The sequence below is a fragment of the Argentina silus genome (assembly GCF_951799395.1).
Source record: "Argentina silus genome assembly, chromosome: X".
In the NCBI taxonomy this organism is placed as follows: Eukaryota; Metazoa; Chordata; class Actinopteri; order Argentiniformes; family Argentinidae; genus Argentina; species Argentina silus.
This window is the reverse complement of record NC_139653.1, coordinates 8,617,889-8,633,157: the sequence shown is the minus strand read 5'-3', so window position 1 is coordinate 8,633,157 and position 15,269 is coordinate 8,617,889. Positions and strand designations below refer to the sequence as shown.

Here is a 15,269-nt window from a genome sequence, read left to right as displayed (position 1 = left end):
TGTATGGGTAACACAAACCAGACCAGGTTTCTTATCTGTATTTATCAGAGTCCCGCCCAAACTCTTACCTAAAGATCTCTCCTTTGATTGACTGAATCATTTGGTACCCAATTATTTACCCACCTGATTCTACTTGCCTGCTTGATTTAACCAATGCAACTTGGGGTTCACTTATTTTTGCACCTGCACTAATTTCTTTATAATTTAGTTTTTCTACTACACGCATGATTTCCTCTAAACCAACATATGGAATTGGTAAATATAAACCAGTTATGTGAGATAAAAAAGACTGGTTCTGATTAAATAAAGATTTCATGGTAAAAAACTAAAACAAATCTATAATTGCACTAGGGGGTTCACATACTTTCAAGCAGCACTGTATATATAGCATTAAATGCTGTTATGGCAGGCGTCCCAATATATATAGCACTAAAATGCTGGATTGGGAATCGGCGATAGAGAATGCTATTTACCGATCTGATGCCATGACGCAAACTATCGTAAAAAGTTGCGAAACACGTGCGTTGTCTGTGATAGATGCTGTAGTGTGTATGTTAACCTGTGTGTGCGTGCGCGTGCAGAGGAACACCAGTCGTCAGTCCAAGCCCTTACGGGTCCAAGTAATGCACTCCTCAGTTGTGGCTCACCAGCGCTTCGCTCTCAAGGCCCTTACCTGGCTGGGCCACGTCATAGGATACTCAGGTCAGTCTCCTCTCCCCCGTTTCTGTAGTGTGTGACCTTCATCAGTTTGTACAACCTTTCCTCTAGATACATGTGTTTGTATAGTTTTGCATATGAGCCGTTGAGGTTGTTTTTGCGCTGCGTGTGTCTAGATGCTCTTCGGAGGATCCTATGTCAGGTGGGACTGCAGAGAGGGCCAGAGGGAGAGAACTCCTCCCTGGTGGACACCCTCATGCTCTGTGACTCCAAGATGTGGAAAGGTAAGGCGAAGGAAGCAGAGACGCAGATTGTCTCATTGTTGTGACAGGTTTGGAGTCTCATCCATGCCAACTCAGTCAATTCAGGGAGCAAACACATTTTTCTTTTTTTTAAGGTGAAGCATGCTGCCCTCTTTGTCCACACTGACATTCTGAAAACATATGCTTTTCTAATAGTGGCAAATATGTGCATGTCCTTGTAAACACTAATGCAACCCCTTGTTAATACTGATGTTTCCACTCCAGGGGCCAGGAATGTCTACCACCAGCTCTTCATGAGCAGCCTTCTCATGGACCTCAAGTACAAGAAGCTGTTTGCCATCCAGTTTGCAAAAGTAAGCCTCCTCTTTACTTTGACCCACCGTTGCTTACTGTGAATAATCAATAGGGCCTCACTCAGCCATGTGGAAGTCACGCATTCCCCATTAGGAGAAAGGGAGGAGGTGCTAATGTCAAAACACTTCTCCAGCTGGCCACTTAATGAGGAACAAATGTGTTAACATTACATCAGCAGTCATGGATTTAGCCCTGTTATGATATCTCTAGTACAGTCCTGAATGTAAACATCCAGTGTTATTACAATGAATTTGATATAGTAATGAATTGTAGATGAACATGAAAAATATCTGTTGTGAATGTTTCATCAAAAGCTCCATGTTTGTTCTGATACCAAACCATTTGTTCATGTATGAACTCTCCCACATACCAGCACACATCTGACTAGTTTTCTCACAAAGTAGCATAGTCAGGCTGGTGGGGGTGTGCTGGCACAGGGCCTGGCCTGAGCATTAGCTGTGCTGTGCAGGTGTCCTTCTACCCTGCCCTGTACTTTCCACCTTGGCCACCAGACTGAGAAGGAGGTGTCTGATCTGTATTCCTCTCAGACTGCTTGGCACGCCCACAGCCCTAGACACTCCCAGCCCTCTCTGATACAATGAGCCCTGAAATACACTGGAAGTTACTCCGCTCTCTCCCTCTCTGACCCTGTTTGTATACTCTTACAATGCATCCTTCCTCACTCTCCTTCCTTGGATGAATCACTGATCTAACATTACTTGATTGGGGAAAGCAATGCAGTGGAAAGCTTGCTTTGTCCAATCCAATCATGGTAGATTAGTGATTACTTCCCAGGAAGGAAGTGAGGTAGGAAGCCTTTGATTTATCTATTTGAAACAAAGCCTCTCAGCCAAGGCTCTGCAGGTGTGTCCTGGGCTGAACCACCGAGCATAGATATAGATGAGTCGACACCCTGGAGTCAGGGCATTGACGTAGACATGCTGTATCACATTAGTCTTCCAGAAAGTAGTTTTCCTAAATTATCTGCCAATGAATTGGTCTTGGTTGCTCTTCTGTGATTTTATATCTATGCTCTCTAAACCTTGGTTGGTCAATGGCCGGAGGGCTTCAGAGGATTGGTGGGGGGAGTAGGGTGAAGTTGCCCCATAGACACTGACACTCAGCTATGCGTTTTTCTACCCTTTGGTTAAGGGGGAGAGTAAGCCAATCTTAGATCTGTGCCTAAAGAGCAGCTTCTATTCGGAGCTTAGAAGGGGATTGCGGGGTGGGGGCAACCCACGGCCTTTGACCCAGAGGTGAATCTCCCCCCTTGTCATTTAGAGTTACCGACGCCTCCAGACAGATTTTATGGAGGATGATCACGAGCGTGTAGTGTCAGTGACCTCTCTGTCAGTGCAGCTCTTCACCGTCCCCACCATGGTGAGTACCCCCCAACCCTCACCTGTTACACACCCCCACACACACACCTCTCTTTTTCTTTGTCTTCCCCTGCCACCGTTAGAATTATGAGCGCTTGCAGAGCGACTATGTGAAAGATGACCACGACAGGGAGTTCTCGGTCACTGACCTCTCCGTGCAAATGTTCACAGTGCCCTCCCTGGTGAGTACGGGCCAAGCAGGGTTGGGGTGAGCAGGGTACGGGCCAACCGGGACGCATGCAGATACCACTGGGATTTTAGCTTATGTGTATGTTATATGACGTCCTTAGAAATAAATTGTGACCACGTTTTATTAAGTATAGATTCATTGTCGTAATCGATTAAACACAAGGTGTTGCATGCAAAAACTAGTTAAATACTTGCCTGTTTTTTCCTAAGGAAATCTATGCAGCCAGGGCCCCATTCCATGTGTTAATCATATTATTCCCACAAATTGTAACATAAATATTTGTTATAGCCACTCCACTGATGAGTGTCAAACCAGTTTTAGTGTTTGTGTTGCATTTATTACGTCACTAGATGGTGTGAAGTGAGTTGTTTGTGCCACTAGATGGTGTGTAGTAAGTGAGTGTTAGAGTGTTTGTCATTTGGGAGCACACTGACCAGCTCCCCCTCCCCTCTCCCAGGCACGTATGCTGATCACAGAGGAGAACCTGATGACCACCATCATCAGGACCTTCGTGGATCACCTGCGCCACCGTGACCTGCAGGGCCGCTTCCAGTTTGAGCGTTACACCACCCAGCAGGCCATCAAGTTCCGCCGCGTCCAGAGCCTCATCGGAGACCTCAAGTAAGACAGGGACGGGGAATGGGGGGGATGGGGGAGAGCAATGCAATGCAGGGGCTCCATAGATCCCTTGTCTTGTCTCCTTTCCCCTCATAGCCACTGATCTGAAAGAACATGATGGGTGCATGATGCCCATATTGTGGAAACCTGTCTAGACCATTTACCTATCAGTGGTTTATCACTCATCCCTATAGTGTGAGCACTGTGCTACTGGTTTATAGAGCTATGGAAAGATTCCTGTCATACATGACATGGTGTTCTGTCCACTGTAGAATCTGTGTCTCTGGGAATATTAGTGATGTGGCTGTGTGTCTGCAGGTACGTCCTGATCAGTCGGCCCACGGAGTGGAGCGACCAACTCAGGGAGAAGTTCCTGGAGGGACTGGACACCTTCCTGGAGCTGCTCAAGTGCATGCAGGTAAGGAAACCTGTAGTCTTGCGTAGCCATACCTCAAAACCATGTTGTAATCTATGTGATGCTGCACTCCTGCAAACCTGAGAGAATCGGATCTGTTCATACTCTGGTAATTGCTTCATCTTGCCCTTTTATTGGCTTGATTCAAATGTGTCGGTGAATGTAGAGCTCCCCACCGAACTGGAACCGACTTCGGTTGTGTGGTAATAATAGGATATTTTGTCTTGCGGATATGGGTTGATTTTGAATTGAGAATATGTCTTGTGTGCGTGGCTGATTTGGGGTTGTGTTGAGCAGCTGTGTGTTTTCTCCTCAGGGCATGGACCCTGTGGTGCGGCAGGTGGGCCAGCACATTGAGATGGAGCCAGAGTGGGAGGCAGCCTTTACACTCCAGATGAAGCTCACGCACATCATCTCCATGATGCAGGAGTGGTGCGCCACAGATGTGAGTGTCTGAACACGCACATACTCTCAATCCATTCTCTTTATCTCTCACCCACACACACACTCTCCCTCCATCTTATATCTGTTTCTACCATCTCTCCCGTGTGTGTTCAGGAGCGTGTGCTGATTGAAGCCTATAAGAAGTGCCTGATTGCCCTGACCCACTGCCATAGTGGCTTCACTGACGGAGAGCAGCCCATCACACTGAGCATGTTTGGACACTCCGTAGACACCATCCGCTACTGTGTGTCTCAAGAGAAAGTCAGCGTCCATCTGCCCGTATCCCGTCTGTTGGCAGGTAGGACACTGACTCTCTCCCAGCCATTACCTGCTCGACAGATTTCTGATGCTTTGGCATCATATATATCATGATATTTGATGAGACGACTACATGCTGTTTCTCTGTCTAGGTCTCCACGTTCTCCTCAGTAAGACAGAGGTGGCCTACAGGTTCCCTGAGCAGCTACCTCTGGTGAGTTGGCATGTGTTGAAATGGGTTTAGGGGTTGTGTGTTAGGGCTGAAACGATTCATTGAATTGTCTCTAACAATTTGGATTACAAAAAATCCTTGGTTAAAATTGTCTGCCTTGTATTTCTTTCTTTTTCTTTCTTTTTTCCTTATTGTTTTTATGTAGAGTGCTGAAAATGACACTTGTTTATATTTTTTTCTAAACAAACTTTTTTCTATTGAAAAACCAGAAGGAAAAATATTTCCTGGTTCTAATCATTGGAGTGCTCTGTGTAAGTAATGGGACAGTGAAGCATTTTTTTTTCTTTTGGCTGTATATTCCAAAAGTCAAACAATTACTATGAGGTTTAAGTATAGATTCTCATCTTTTATTTGATGGTGTTTGTGTATGTATTGGTTTCACCATTTTATATATAGACATTTTATATATAGTCCCCCTGTTTCAGGGCACCAAAAGTAATGGGACAATTGGCTTGACAGGTGTTTCTGGTTAGTATGGTGTGTTCTGTCACATCATTTGTGCAGGCATAATAGAGCTGTCACTGTCTAGTATTGATTCTAGGCTTTGTGTTTGCCTTTAGAGTCTGATATTGGTGTCTGTCAACATGAGGACCAAAGAGACATAAATTAAATGAATGTGTCAGAGACCACCATCCGCAAAATATGTCACCAGCCGAACTATAGAGGCTTCATTGTAAGGTGCAAACCACTTGTTTTGTCTGCCAAAGATTTAAAGCATACCATCTCATATGTGAAACATGGTGGAGAGGGTGTTATGGTTTGGGCATGCATAGCTGCCACTAGAAACAGCTAACTTGTCCTAATTTATGTAAATGCTGACAGTAGCAGCAAAATGCATTCTGAACTGTACAACCGTGTACGTCTTGTCTGCATGAGTACAAGCAAATGCCTCTAAATTCATTGGATGGCGCTTCTTCATACAGTAAGACAATGACCCAAAACATAGCAACTAGTGAGTTTTTTCAGGGCTAAAAAGTGGGAAGGTCTTGACTGGCCAAGCCAATTTTCTGATTTAAATCCAGTGGAACATGCATTTAATTTCCTCATGATAAGATTTTAGGAAAAAAACACCTCAAAACAAACAACAACTCAAGATTTCCGTAGTGCAAGCATGGCAGAGCATCACTAGAGAAGATACCCAATGTCTGGTGGAGACAATGGTTCGCAGACTTCCAGCAGTTATTGCATGCAAATGATTGTCAAACAAATACTAACAAGTGCTTAAATTGGACATATGATAAATCTGTCCCATCACTTTTGGTGCCCTGAAATAGGGGCACTATGTATAAAAGGTGTTTTGTCATTTCTGAATGGTGAAACCGACATTTACAGAAATACCCTTAAATAAAACCTGAAAATGTATACTTTAACCTCATAGTAATTGTTTGATTTCAAATCCAAACTTTTGGAGTATAGAGCCACTGTCCCATTACATGTCAATTGTTCTGAGCTGCAACGGCTATATCCTACCTAATTTATAATTTTTTCTTAACAAAGCATTTAAAAAGCGTTGTTTGTCGATTACCAAAAGACATAATAGTTGCAACGAGTCTGTGTGTCTGTCTGTCTGTCTTCTGAATAGTCTCCTCTTTGTCCACAGAGTGAGCTGAGCCCACCCATGTTGATAGAACATCCACTACGCTGCCTGGTCCTCTGTGCCCAAGTACACGCTGGGATGTGGAGGAGAAACGGCTTCTCATTGGTCAATCAAGTAAGACTAACCTGTATCTTCTCGTCGCACCCCTTTCCCTTACCGCTCTCTTTTCCTCTGTCTTATCCTCCCTACCCTCTGTTGAATCCTGAGGGTGACGTCAAGGCCAGCACGATCCTCTCCACATGCTCCTTGACTGTCTGAAACCCTACAAGCTTGTAGAATAGGGCTCCGGGCAGCTGAGAGGAAATGGAGAAAAACCCGCCTCCCTGATGACCTAAAACCTTATCTCTCTCTCCTCCTCAACTACACCAGGCGGCAAAGGGTACAGCCCCTCCCTACTTGCAAGCAATGACCAGCCCCCAAACCCCTGCCTGATCACTCCGCTCTTCCACCTCGGCTGCCCGCCTGGCACCGCCGCCTCTACGTGGATGCAGCAGCTGCGCTACTCGGTCACGGCTTTTCACTGTCCTGGCGCCCCGCTGGTGGAACGAGCTTCCCACTGCTGTCAGGACTGCAGAGTCACTACCTATCTTCCGCTGTAGATTGAAGACCCATCTCTTCAGGCTACATCTTAACTGTCCCTCCTAAAGACCTCTTCATCCCCACTACCCCCCTATACAGTTTCGCTGCTGTAAATAAATTACTACTAATAAAAAAAAAATATATATATATATATTATTTTTATTTATTTTTTATTTTTGAGGCACTCATGATGTTGGGTTGTCGATGGAAATTTGTTTGAGTTTCATTATGTCTGAATGATAGCAAGCACTCCTCTGCGGCCAGGGGGATGGGGTTGGTCAATGTAAACATATCCAGGGGGAGCAGCTTGGTTGAGCTGAGTATTTGTTATGCCATTAGATCAATGTTGTTATCACAATGCAGATGCCTTGTTGTTGATGGAGCGGATGTTGTAGAGGGCCACATACTCATGTTTAGTATTTAGTCAACAATCCTTAGCATGCAAAAACTGCCAGAAGTCTGCGACCCCCACCAGACACTGGGTATGTTCTCTGGTGATGCTCTGCCAGGCCTGTACTGCAGCATCTTCAGTTGTGTTTCGTTGTTAGGGTTAGGTCTTTTTGTCTAAAATCTTATCATCTGGGAATTAAATGCATGTTCAACTGGATTTAAATCAGAAGATTGTCTTGGCCAATCAAGAACTTTCTGCTTTTTGGCCCTGAAAAACTGGTTGGATGGCACTATGGCAGTATGTTTGGGGTCATTGTCTTACTGTATGATGAAGCGCCAACTAATCAATTTGGAGGCTTGTATACAAGCAGACAAGATGTTGATGCACACTTCAGAATACATTCTGCTGCTGCTGTCAGCAGTAACATATACAATTAAGACTAGTTAGCCAGTTCCTTTGTTAGCTATACATGCCCAAACCATAGCAAACCCTCCACCATGTTTCAAAGATGAGATGGTATGCTTTAAATGTTTCCTCTTGCAATCACTCTGGTACATTGCAATATCCGTCCATATTTGTCCACAAGACCGTTTTCCTTACCTCTGCAGGCTTTTTAGACATCACCTGTCTGCAGGCCATGCGTTTCTATTGCCTATAGATGTATTCTTATGGAAATCGCCTCCTAGCCCCTCTCACATGATGCAAGTGACGACCAAAATGTCATCAAATAATCTGCACGTCCCATACTGGATCGGAGAACATAGTGGCTATTAACGTTGCGTCGTTGACCTGCTCCGCAACATGGGAGGACTCAACTGATGTCTCGATCCTAGCCTACATTCGTAGGATTTCATCCCCATCATAAATTCGTCTGGGATGGCAAAACTGTGGAAAAATCGTGCATGCCCAGCATAACTCTGACATTTACATTATGTGTAAACTGATATGTTGATTAATGTGAACTGTCATAAATTACTCAATATGATAAATCTAATACCACTGTCTCTGTGATTACAGATCTACTACTACCACAATGTCAAGTGCAGGGTGGAGATGTTTGACAAGGACCTCATCATGCTCCAAGTGAGTTTGGACCACCCAAAGGTCATCGTGTCCTTCATCATGAACACAGTGGTGTTCTGGACTGTTAACTAACGTGTGTGTGTGTGTGTGTGTGTGGTCGGTCCAGGCTGGAGCTTCCATGATGGATCCAAACCACTTCCTGATGATAGTCCTGAGCCGATTTGAGCTCTACCACATCTTCAGCTCAGCCGACTGCAGGAAGAGATACAACAGGGACAACGCCAACAAGGTCCACTCTCTACACCACTGTTACCATGTCTACACCCCCTCTACACCACTGTTACCATGTCTACACCACTGTTACCATGTCTACACCACTGTTACCATGTCTACACCACTGTTACCATGTCTATACCCCCTCTACACTACTGTTACCATGTCTACACCACTGTTACCATGTCTATACCCTCTCTACACTACTGTTACCATGTCTATACCCCCTTTACACCACTGTTACCATGTCTATACCCCCTCTACACCACTGTTACCATGTCTATACCCCCTCTACACCACTGTTACCATGTCTACACCACTGTTACCATGTCTATACCCTCTCTACACCACTGTTACCATGTCTACACCCCCTCTACACCACTGTTACCATGTCTATACCCTCTCTACACCACTGTTACCATGTCTACACCCCCTCTACACCACTGTTACCATGTCTACACCACTGTTACCATGTCTATACCCCCTCTACACCACTGTTACCATGTCTACACCCCCTCTACACCACTGTTACCATGTCTACACCACTGTTACCATGTCTATACCCCCTTTACACCACTGTTACCATGTCTACACCACTGTTACCATGTCTACACCACTGTTACCATGTCTATACCCTCTCTACACCACTGTTACCATGTCTACACCCCCTCTACACCACTGTTACCATGTCTATACCCCCTTTACACCACTGTTACCATGTCTATACCCTCTCTACACCACTGTTACCATGTCTACACCACTGTTACCATGTCTATACCCCCTCTACACCACTGTTACCATGTCTACACCCCCTCTACACCACTGTTACCATGTCTACACCACTGTTACCATGTCTATACCCTCTCTACACTACTGTTACCATGTCTATACCCCCTTTACACCACTGTTACCATGTCTATACCCCCTTTACACCACTGTTACCATGTCTATACCCCCTCTACACCACTGTTACCATGTCTATACCCCCTCTACACCACTGTTACCATGTCTATACCCCCTTTACACCACTGTTACCATGTCTATACCCCCTCTACACCACTGTTACCATGTCTATACCCCCTCTACACCACTGTTACCATGTCTATACCCCCTTTACACCACTGTTACCATGTCTATACCCCCTCTACACCACTGTTACCATGTCTATACCCCCTCTACACCACTGTTACCATTTCTACACCACTGTTACCATGTCTACACCCCCTCTACACCGCTGTTACCATGTCTACACCCTCTCTACACTACTGTTACCATGTCTACACCACTGTTACCATGTCTACACCCCCTCTACACCACTGTTACTATGTCTACACCACTGTTACCATGTCTACACCCTCTCTACACTACTGTTACTATGTCTACACCACTGTTACCATGTCTACACCCTCTCTATACCTGTTAGTACATCTCTGTACATATCTAACTTTCCTGTCTCTGTGCCACTCTTAGGATGTAGTCCAGCAGAACAACACTCTCATAGAGGAGATGCTGCACCTCATTATGATGGTTGTGGGTGAGTTGTAACACCTGCACTACAATGTCTTACCTGGGGTTTGGATGGACATGTTTTGTTTGTGTTTTGAACCTATCTTTGACTTGGGTCATTTTATTCACAAACAAGACTAGGTGGTCAAAGAGTGAATTGGTCCAGTAGCTGATGGCTGTCTGTTTCCTTGTCTTCAGGTGAGCGTTTTGCGGCAGGCATCGGCCAGGTGGAGGGCTGTGATGAGATCAAGCGGGAGATCATTCATCAGCTGTGTATCAGGCCCATGGCCCACAGTGAGCTGGTCAAAGCCCTGCCTGAGAATGTGAGTCCCTGCTCTCTCTCTCTCTCTCTCTCCCCCCACCCCTCTGTTTTTCTCTCTCTCCCTCTTTATCCCCCCCATCTCTATCTTGTCTGTCTGTTTCTCTTAGACTCTTTCACTCTCCCAATGACACCCCACCTAGAATAGGCTGCCTCTCTGAAACTTTCCACTTTCAATGTCTTAAATAATATTAACTAGTGACATATGCTGCTGTGGCATTTGCTTTCCCCCTGCTCATTTCCCTTAATCTACACACCATCTGGACCACTGGATGTGATGTTGCCAGAGAAATGTGTGTGTGGCCTGACACTTAGTGGGGAATTTCGGTATTGCACCAATATGCACCCCTCTGACATCTGTGACGGGCTCTGGAACAGTTTCTACCCTCAGGCCATGAGACTGCTCAACTAACCCCCCCCCCCCCCCCCCATCAGAAGACATCAGACATTATTGGACATTATTATTGCACTCCTGACATTATTGCACATTATTTGCTCATTTTTTATTACTTTAGTGTTGACTTGTTTATTGTTGCTGACTGTTGTTGAGCGAGGAGCAAGATCTCAGAGCATTTCGCTGTCAATTATGCCTCTATGCAATGTATGTGACAAATACATTTGTATTTGATTTGATTTTGACACTATTTTCTACCCCTCACTAGGAGAACAAGGAGACTGGTATGGAGAGGGTGATTGACAGCGTTGCTTCGTTTAAGTAAGTGTGTTTCTCTGTTTGATGTCAACTGTATGATGGTCACCTGTTGGTGGTCTGTCATCTGTCATGTCATGTCGGTGACCCTTGCTACCTCTGCCCACAGGAAGCCTGGTGTGACGGGCCGAGGGCTGTATGAGCTCAGGCCAGAGAGTGCCAAGCAGTTCAACCTCTACTTCCACCACTACTCCCGTGCCGACCAGTCCAAGGTACACACACACACACACACACACACGCCCAGGACTTCAGAAGAACCTCAATCACGTCAGGAATGTAATTTACTTTAAAACATCACCGACCCATTCTCAATATCACGGCCATATGTACATGTATTTTTCAAGCCAATTCTAATATTAATAATTTAGCTTGTTTCTCTACATTATAATAATAATGATTTAGCTTGTTTCTCTACATTATAATAATAATAATTTAGCTTGTTTCTCGGCTTTTACATCCTTTTTCAAATATGCACGAACCACCTCCGCTGCTTATGTTTGTTAAAAACTGCTGGTTGGGTTGACAAGTCAGTCTGGAAATCCTGGTTTTCACTCTCTGAGGTCCTTCTAACTGAGACATATTGAGGTTGCTTTTAGGTTCATTTGATGCGTAGAATCACTTGTATAATAAGACAATGGTGATGTCATGGCCTTTTTTATCCTGTAGGCTGAAGAGGCCCAGAGGAAACTGAAGAGGCAGAATGGAGAGGACACAGGTGAAGTCGTCTTCGGTGCAAGACCATTTTTACCACCTTCAGTCATCGTCCAACCTTTACAATGTGGTACAATCCATCCCCATGTAAATCTGTGGAGAAATGGGATGCTGCATGAGAGTGGTCAGGTTTGAGTGTCGGGGTTCTGACTCTGTGTGTGTGTGTGTTGCAGCCCTGCCCCCTCCCGTGCTGCCACCCCTCTGCCCACTGTTTGCCAGCCTGGTGAACCTGCTGCAATGTGACGTGCTGCTGGGCATGCTGGGAGCCGTGCTGCAGTGGGCCGTAGAACCCAGCGGAGGACACTGGTCTGAGTCCATGCTGCAAAGGGTGAGGGGCAGTTGACATGCCTTAGGTCTATGATACACACACAAAATAGAGCTATACCATTTTAGATGTGTGTGTGCGCGCGAGAGAGATTCTCTGCGTGAGAGTGAGATTCTCTGCGTTAATTTTATGGTGTTTGTGTACATATTAGTTTCACCGTTCAGAAATGTAAACACTAAGATATTAGATATCTTATGCCTGCACAAATTATGTGACAGAACACATCTGGCTTACCAGAAACACCTGTTAAACCAATTGTCCCATTACTTTTGGGTACCCTGAAAAGGGGGACTATACGCAAAAAGTCTTATAATTTCTGAATGGTGATGCTGTTGGGGTCCAGAAATGGAGAAGAGACGAGTTTTGGGCAGTCAAAATTGAGGCTTTTATTAAACAGAATTGATTCTGGAGTCAAACCTTAAGGCATAACTAACTTTTTTTAGAGCAGAACACACAGCTTTTATCGCCTTTGTCCTTGGTGTAGACCATCTGTTGTTTTAGGTGAAAGGCAGTGAATCTACAACAGGGTAGGTGTATTTTTAGATGAAACAAGACCATCTTTGTAGACTTTTGGGGACTCATGACCCAGATACATGTTTATAGGAGACCCAAGACACAACCAGAGGGGTTAACATTAATTCAGTATTTACACAAATACCATCAAGTAAAACCTGAGAATCTACTTTAACCTCAGTCATTTCTCCAGGTGCTCCACCTCATAGGCATGGCCCTGTTGGAGGAACAGCAGCAGCTAGAGAACAGCAGTGAGGACAATGACGTCACCTTCAACTTCACCCTCAAGATCTGCCGTGAGTCCCTTGTTTCTTCACCTTCTCACACACATGATGGAATAGATCTGTATCTAGAACACACACACACACACACACACACACACAAAAAAGCTCAAAAGTTCACATTTCTAGCAAGGTTTTAGCCACTAGTTAAGGTTCTTTTTCTTTTTTACTATGGCATGTATTAGTATACTGCAGCAGTGGGAGTTTGTTGAATGTATGTTAACAGTTACGTGGACTACTTTTGCCTAACAGTGTGTGTATAACAGGTGTGTGTCTCTGCTCCCCCAGGCCCAGGAGAAGCCCCCAGTAACACAGCCAGTGTCCTGGCGCTCCTGGAGACCCTGCAGAATGCCCCTCACCTGGAGGTGCACAAGGACATGATCCGCTGGATCCTCAAGGTGGGCCACTGCCACGGTTACTACTACACAACCTCCCTGCAATTACAGCACTGGGGGTGGGGGGAGTGTTATATGCTTACACAGCAGAGGTCAATGAGTTTGACTGATAGCCGACTTGAAATGCTCTCCAAAGAATTAAGGTGAACATGAACCAGGCTTTCATCTTTCTCTGCCAATCAAACGACTCCTATAAGGTTTGAGCAATTAGCTGCCTAACGTATGGATACAAATGTGTTCTGCTTTGAATAATGCAACCCTTCATAACCTTTTCTCTTAAGATGTTTGTTAGTCTCATACAAGAGTGACATCTAGTGCTTGAGCAATGCACTGTCTGCACACACTGTGGCTAGCCACCAGGGGGCAGGCTAGGATCTTCCTGAACGCAACAACTGACATGGCCAACACAGCGCATATGTTCATGCATGTAGATGCTGGTGATCAAATGATCGATGTTCCCTTGCAGATGGTGGCCAACATCAAGACGACACGGGAGCGTACGGCCTCGGCCCCTGTGATTGCCAGCGATGGACAGTGTCAGGAGGAGGTTAGTCATACTGTCTTCTGTTCCTTGCATTGGAGGACATCTAAGGTTCCTCCACTGTTTTTGTGGAATTGTGATCATTGATTTCTCAAATGACCACAGGCAATAGCTGTATGTGTAGCAACACTTGTTATTAGCATTATTCTCAGATTTTCTGTGGATTTGATTGGAGAGCATATTGACATTCCTGTCCCTGTGACTGCCTGCCCTCAGACGGTGCGTGATAAGGACAAGGCGGAGCGGAAGAGGAAGGCGGAGATGGCTCGTCTACGCAGGGAGAAGATCATGGCCCAGATGTCGGAGATGCAGAGGCACTTTATCAATGAGAACAAGGAGCTGTTCCAGCAGAGCCTAGAGGAGCTGGAGGCTTCCACCTCAAGCTCTTTGGAGCACAGGTACACACCCTCTCTATGCTTCAAATACATACCTGAATAGATATAAAAAAGATATGCTCCGCGCACTAACCTTTGCACCACAAACCACACAATCACTTCTGTAAAAAAACATCCACACTCAGTCCGCAGTGTTTTCTGACTGCTGTCATTCTCTCTCTCTCTCTCCCTTCAGTCCTACCTCATCAGAAGCGGCGTCTCTGATGTGTGTGGGCCCCAGGCGCTCTCGTCCAGGGGAGAAGAGGCAGGTGGTGACCTGTATTCTGTGCCAGGAAGAGCAGGAGATCAGGGCTGATGGGAAGGCCATGGTGCTGGCTGCGTTCGTCCAGCGCTCCACCGTCATGTCCAAGAACCGCAAGAGACTGCCACACGACCCCGGTGAGAGACAGGCAGACAGAGCACATACCCGGAAAGTTGTGTAGGCTTAGAGTTTTGGCCATAGGCACATATCTAGGACTAGCTTTACCTTCCCAAATTCAAAGTTTGACCATTAGTGGGAGAATCACAAGACAACTTCATCTAACATCCAAGTCCCCCCCCCCAGCTAAAAAATTTTTTATGTATAGCACTGTCTGACATGTGCGTGCGTCTGCATGTGTTCCAGAGCGTTACGACCCTCTCTTCATGCACCCCGACCTGTCGTTTGGCACACACACAGGCAGTTGTGGTCACATCATGCACTCCCACTGCTGGCAGAGGTGAGCCAATGCCAGAGTCATAATAATACACACCAGGAATACAATGCAAAGTTTGGTGCAATACCACACACAGGCCTTGGAATGAGTCTGGGTGGTGGTGGGTCAGAGATTCATGATGCCTACAGTTGACTTTCGTTTGGGTTCAATATGGATTAAGAAGGTGTGGACTGCTGGACCCTTCTCATTGTGTGTGTGTGTGTGTC

General features: G+C 45.5%; 1 protein-coding gene across 2 annotated transcripts in view; it reads left to right on the top strand.

Annotated features, from left to right (window-relative positions):
- Positions 1 to 15,269, top strand: part of ubr2 (ubiquitin protein ligase E3 component n-recognin 2) — a 37,953-nt gene that overhangs the window by 12,993 nt on the left and 9,691 nt on the right. Inside the window, exons 8-31 of one of the 2 annotated variants that reach the window (XM_083694559.1) lie at positions 582 to 702; positions 834 to 941; positions 1,185 to 1,273; positions 2,737 to 2,835; positions 3,301 to 3,464; positions 3,780 to 3,879; positions 4,193 to 4,321; positions 4,435 to 4,618; positions 4,731 to 4,792; positions 6,411 to 6,521; positions 8,395 to 8,460; positions 8,567 to 8,689; positions 10,144 to 10,207; positions 10,378 to 10,502; positions 11,161 to 11,213; positions 11,317 to 11,419; positions 11,874 to 11,922; positions 12,092 to 12,246; positions 12,950 to 13,052; positions 13,326 to 13,435; positions 13,899 to 13,979; positions 14,190 to 14,371; positions 14,544 to 14,746; positions 14,973 to 15,066. In XM_083694559.1, the coding sequence (XP_083550685.1) occupies positions 582 to 702; positions 834 to 941; positions 1,185 to 1,273; positions 2,737 to 2,835; positions 3,301 to 3,464; positions 3,780 to 3,879; positions 4,193 to 4,321; positions 4,435 to 4,618; positions 4,731 to 4,792; positions 6,411 to 6,521; positions 8,395 to 8,460; positions 8,567 to 8,689; positions 10,144 to 10,207; positions 10,378 to 10,502; positions 11,161 to 11,213; positions 11,317 to 11,419; positions 11,874 to 11,922; positions 12,092 to 12,246; positions 12,950 to 13,052; positions 13,326 to 13,435; positions 13,899 to 13,979; positions 14,190 to 14,371; positions 14,544 to 14,746; positions 14,973 to 15,066 (2,678 nt within the window). Of the gene's footprint in view, positions 1 to 581; positions 703 to 833; positions 942 to 1,184; positions 1,274 to 2,555; positions 2,655 to 2,736; positions 2,836 to 3,300; positions 3,465 to 3,779; positions 3,880 to 4,192; positions 4,322 to 4,434; positions 4,619 to 4,730; positions 4,793 to 6,410; positions 6,522 to 8,394; positions 8,461 to 8,566; positions 8,690 to 10,143; positions 10,208 to 10,377; positions 10,503 to 11,160; positions 11,214 to 11,316; positions 11,420 to 11,873; positions 11,923 to 12,091; positions 12,247 to 12,949; positions 13,053 to 13,325; positions 13,436 to 13,898; positions 13,980 to 14,189; positions 14,372 to 14,543; positions 14,747 to 14,972; positions 15,067 to 15,269 lie in introns of both variants that reach the window. The other variant, XM_083694558.1, reaches the window with a different exon arrangement.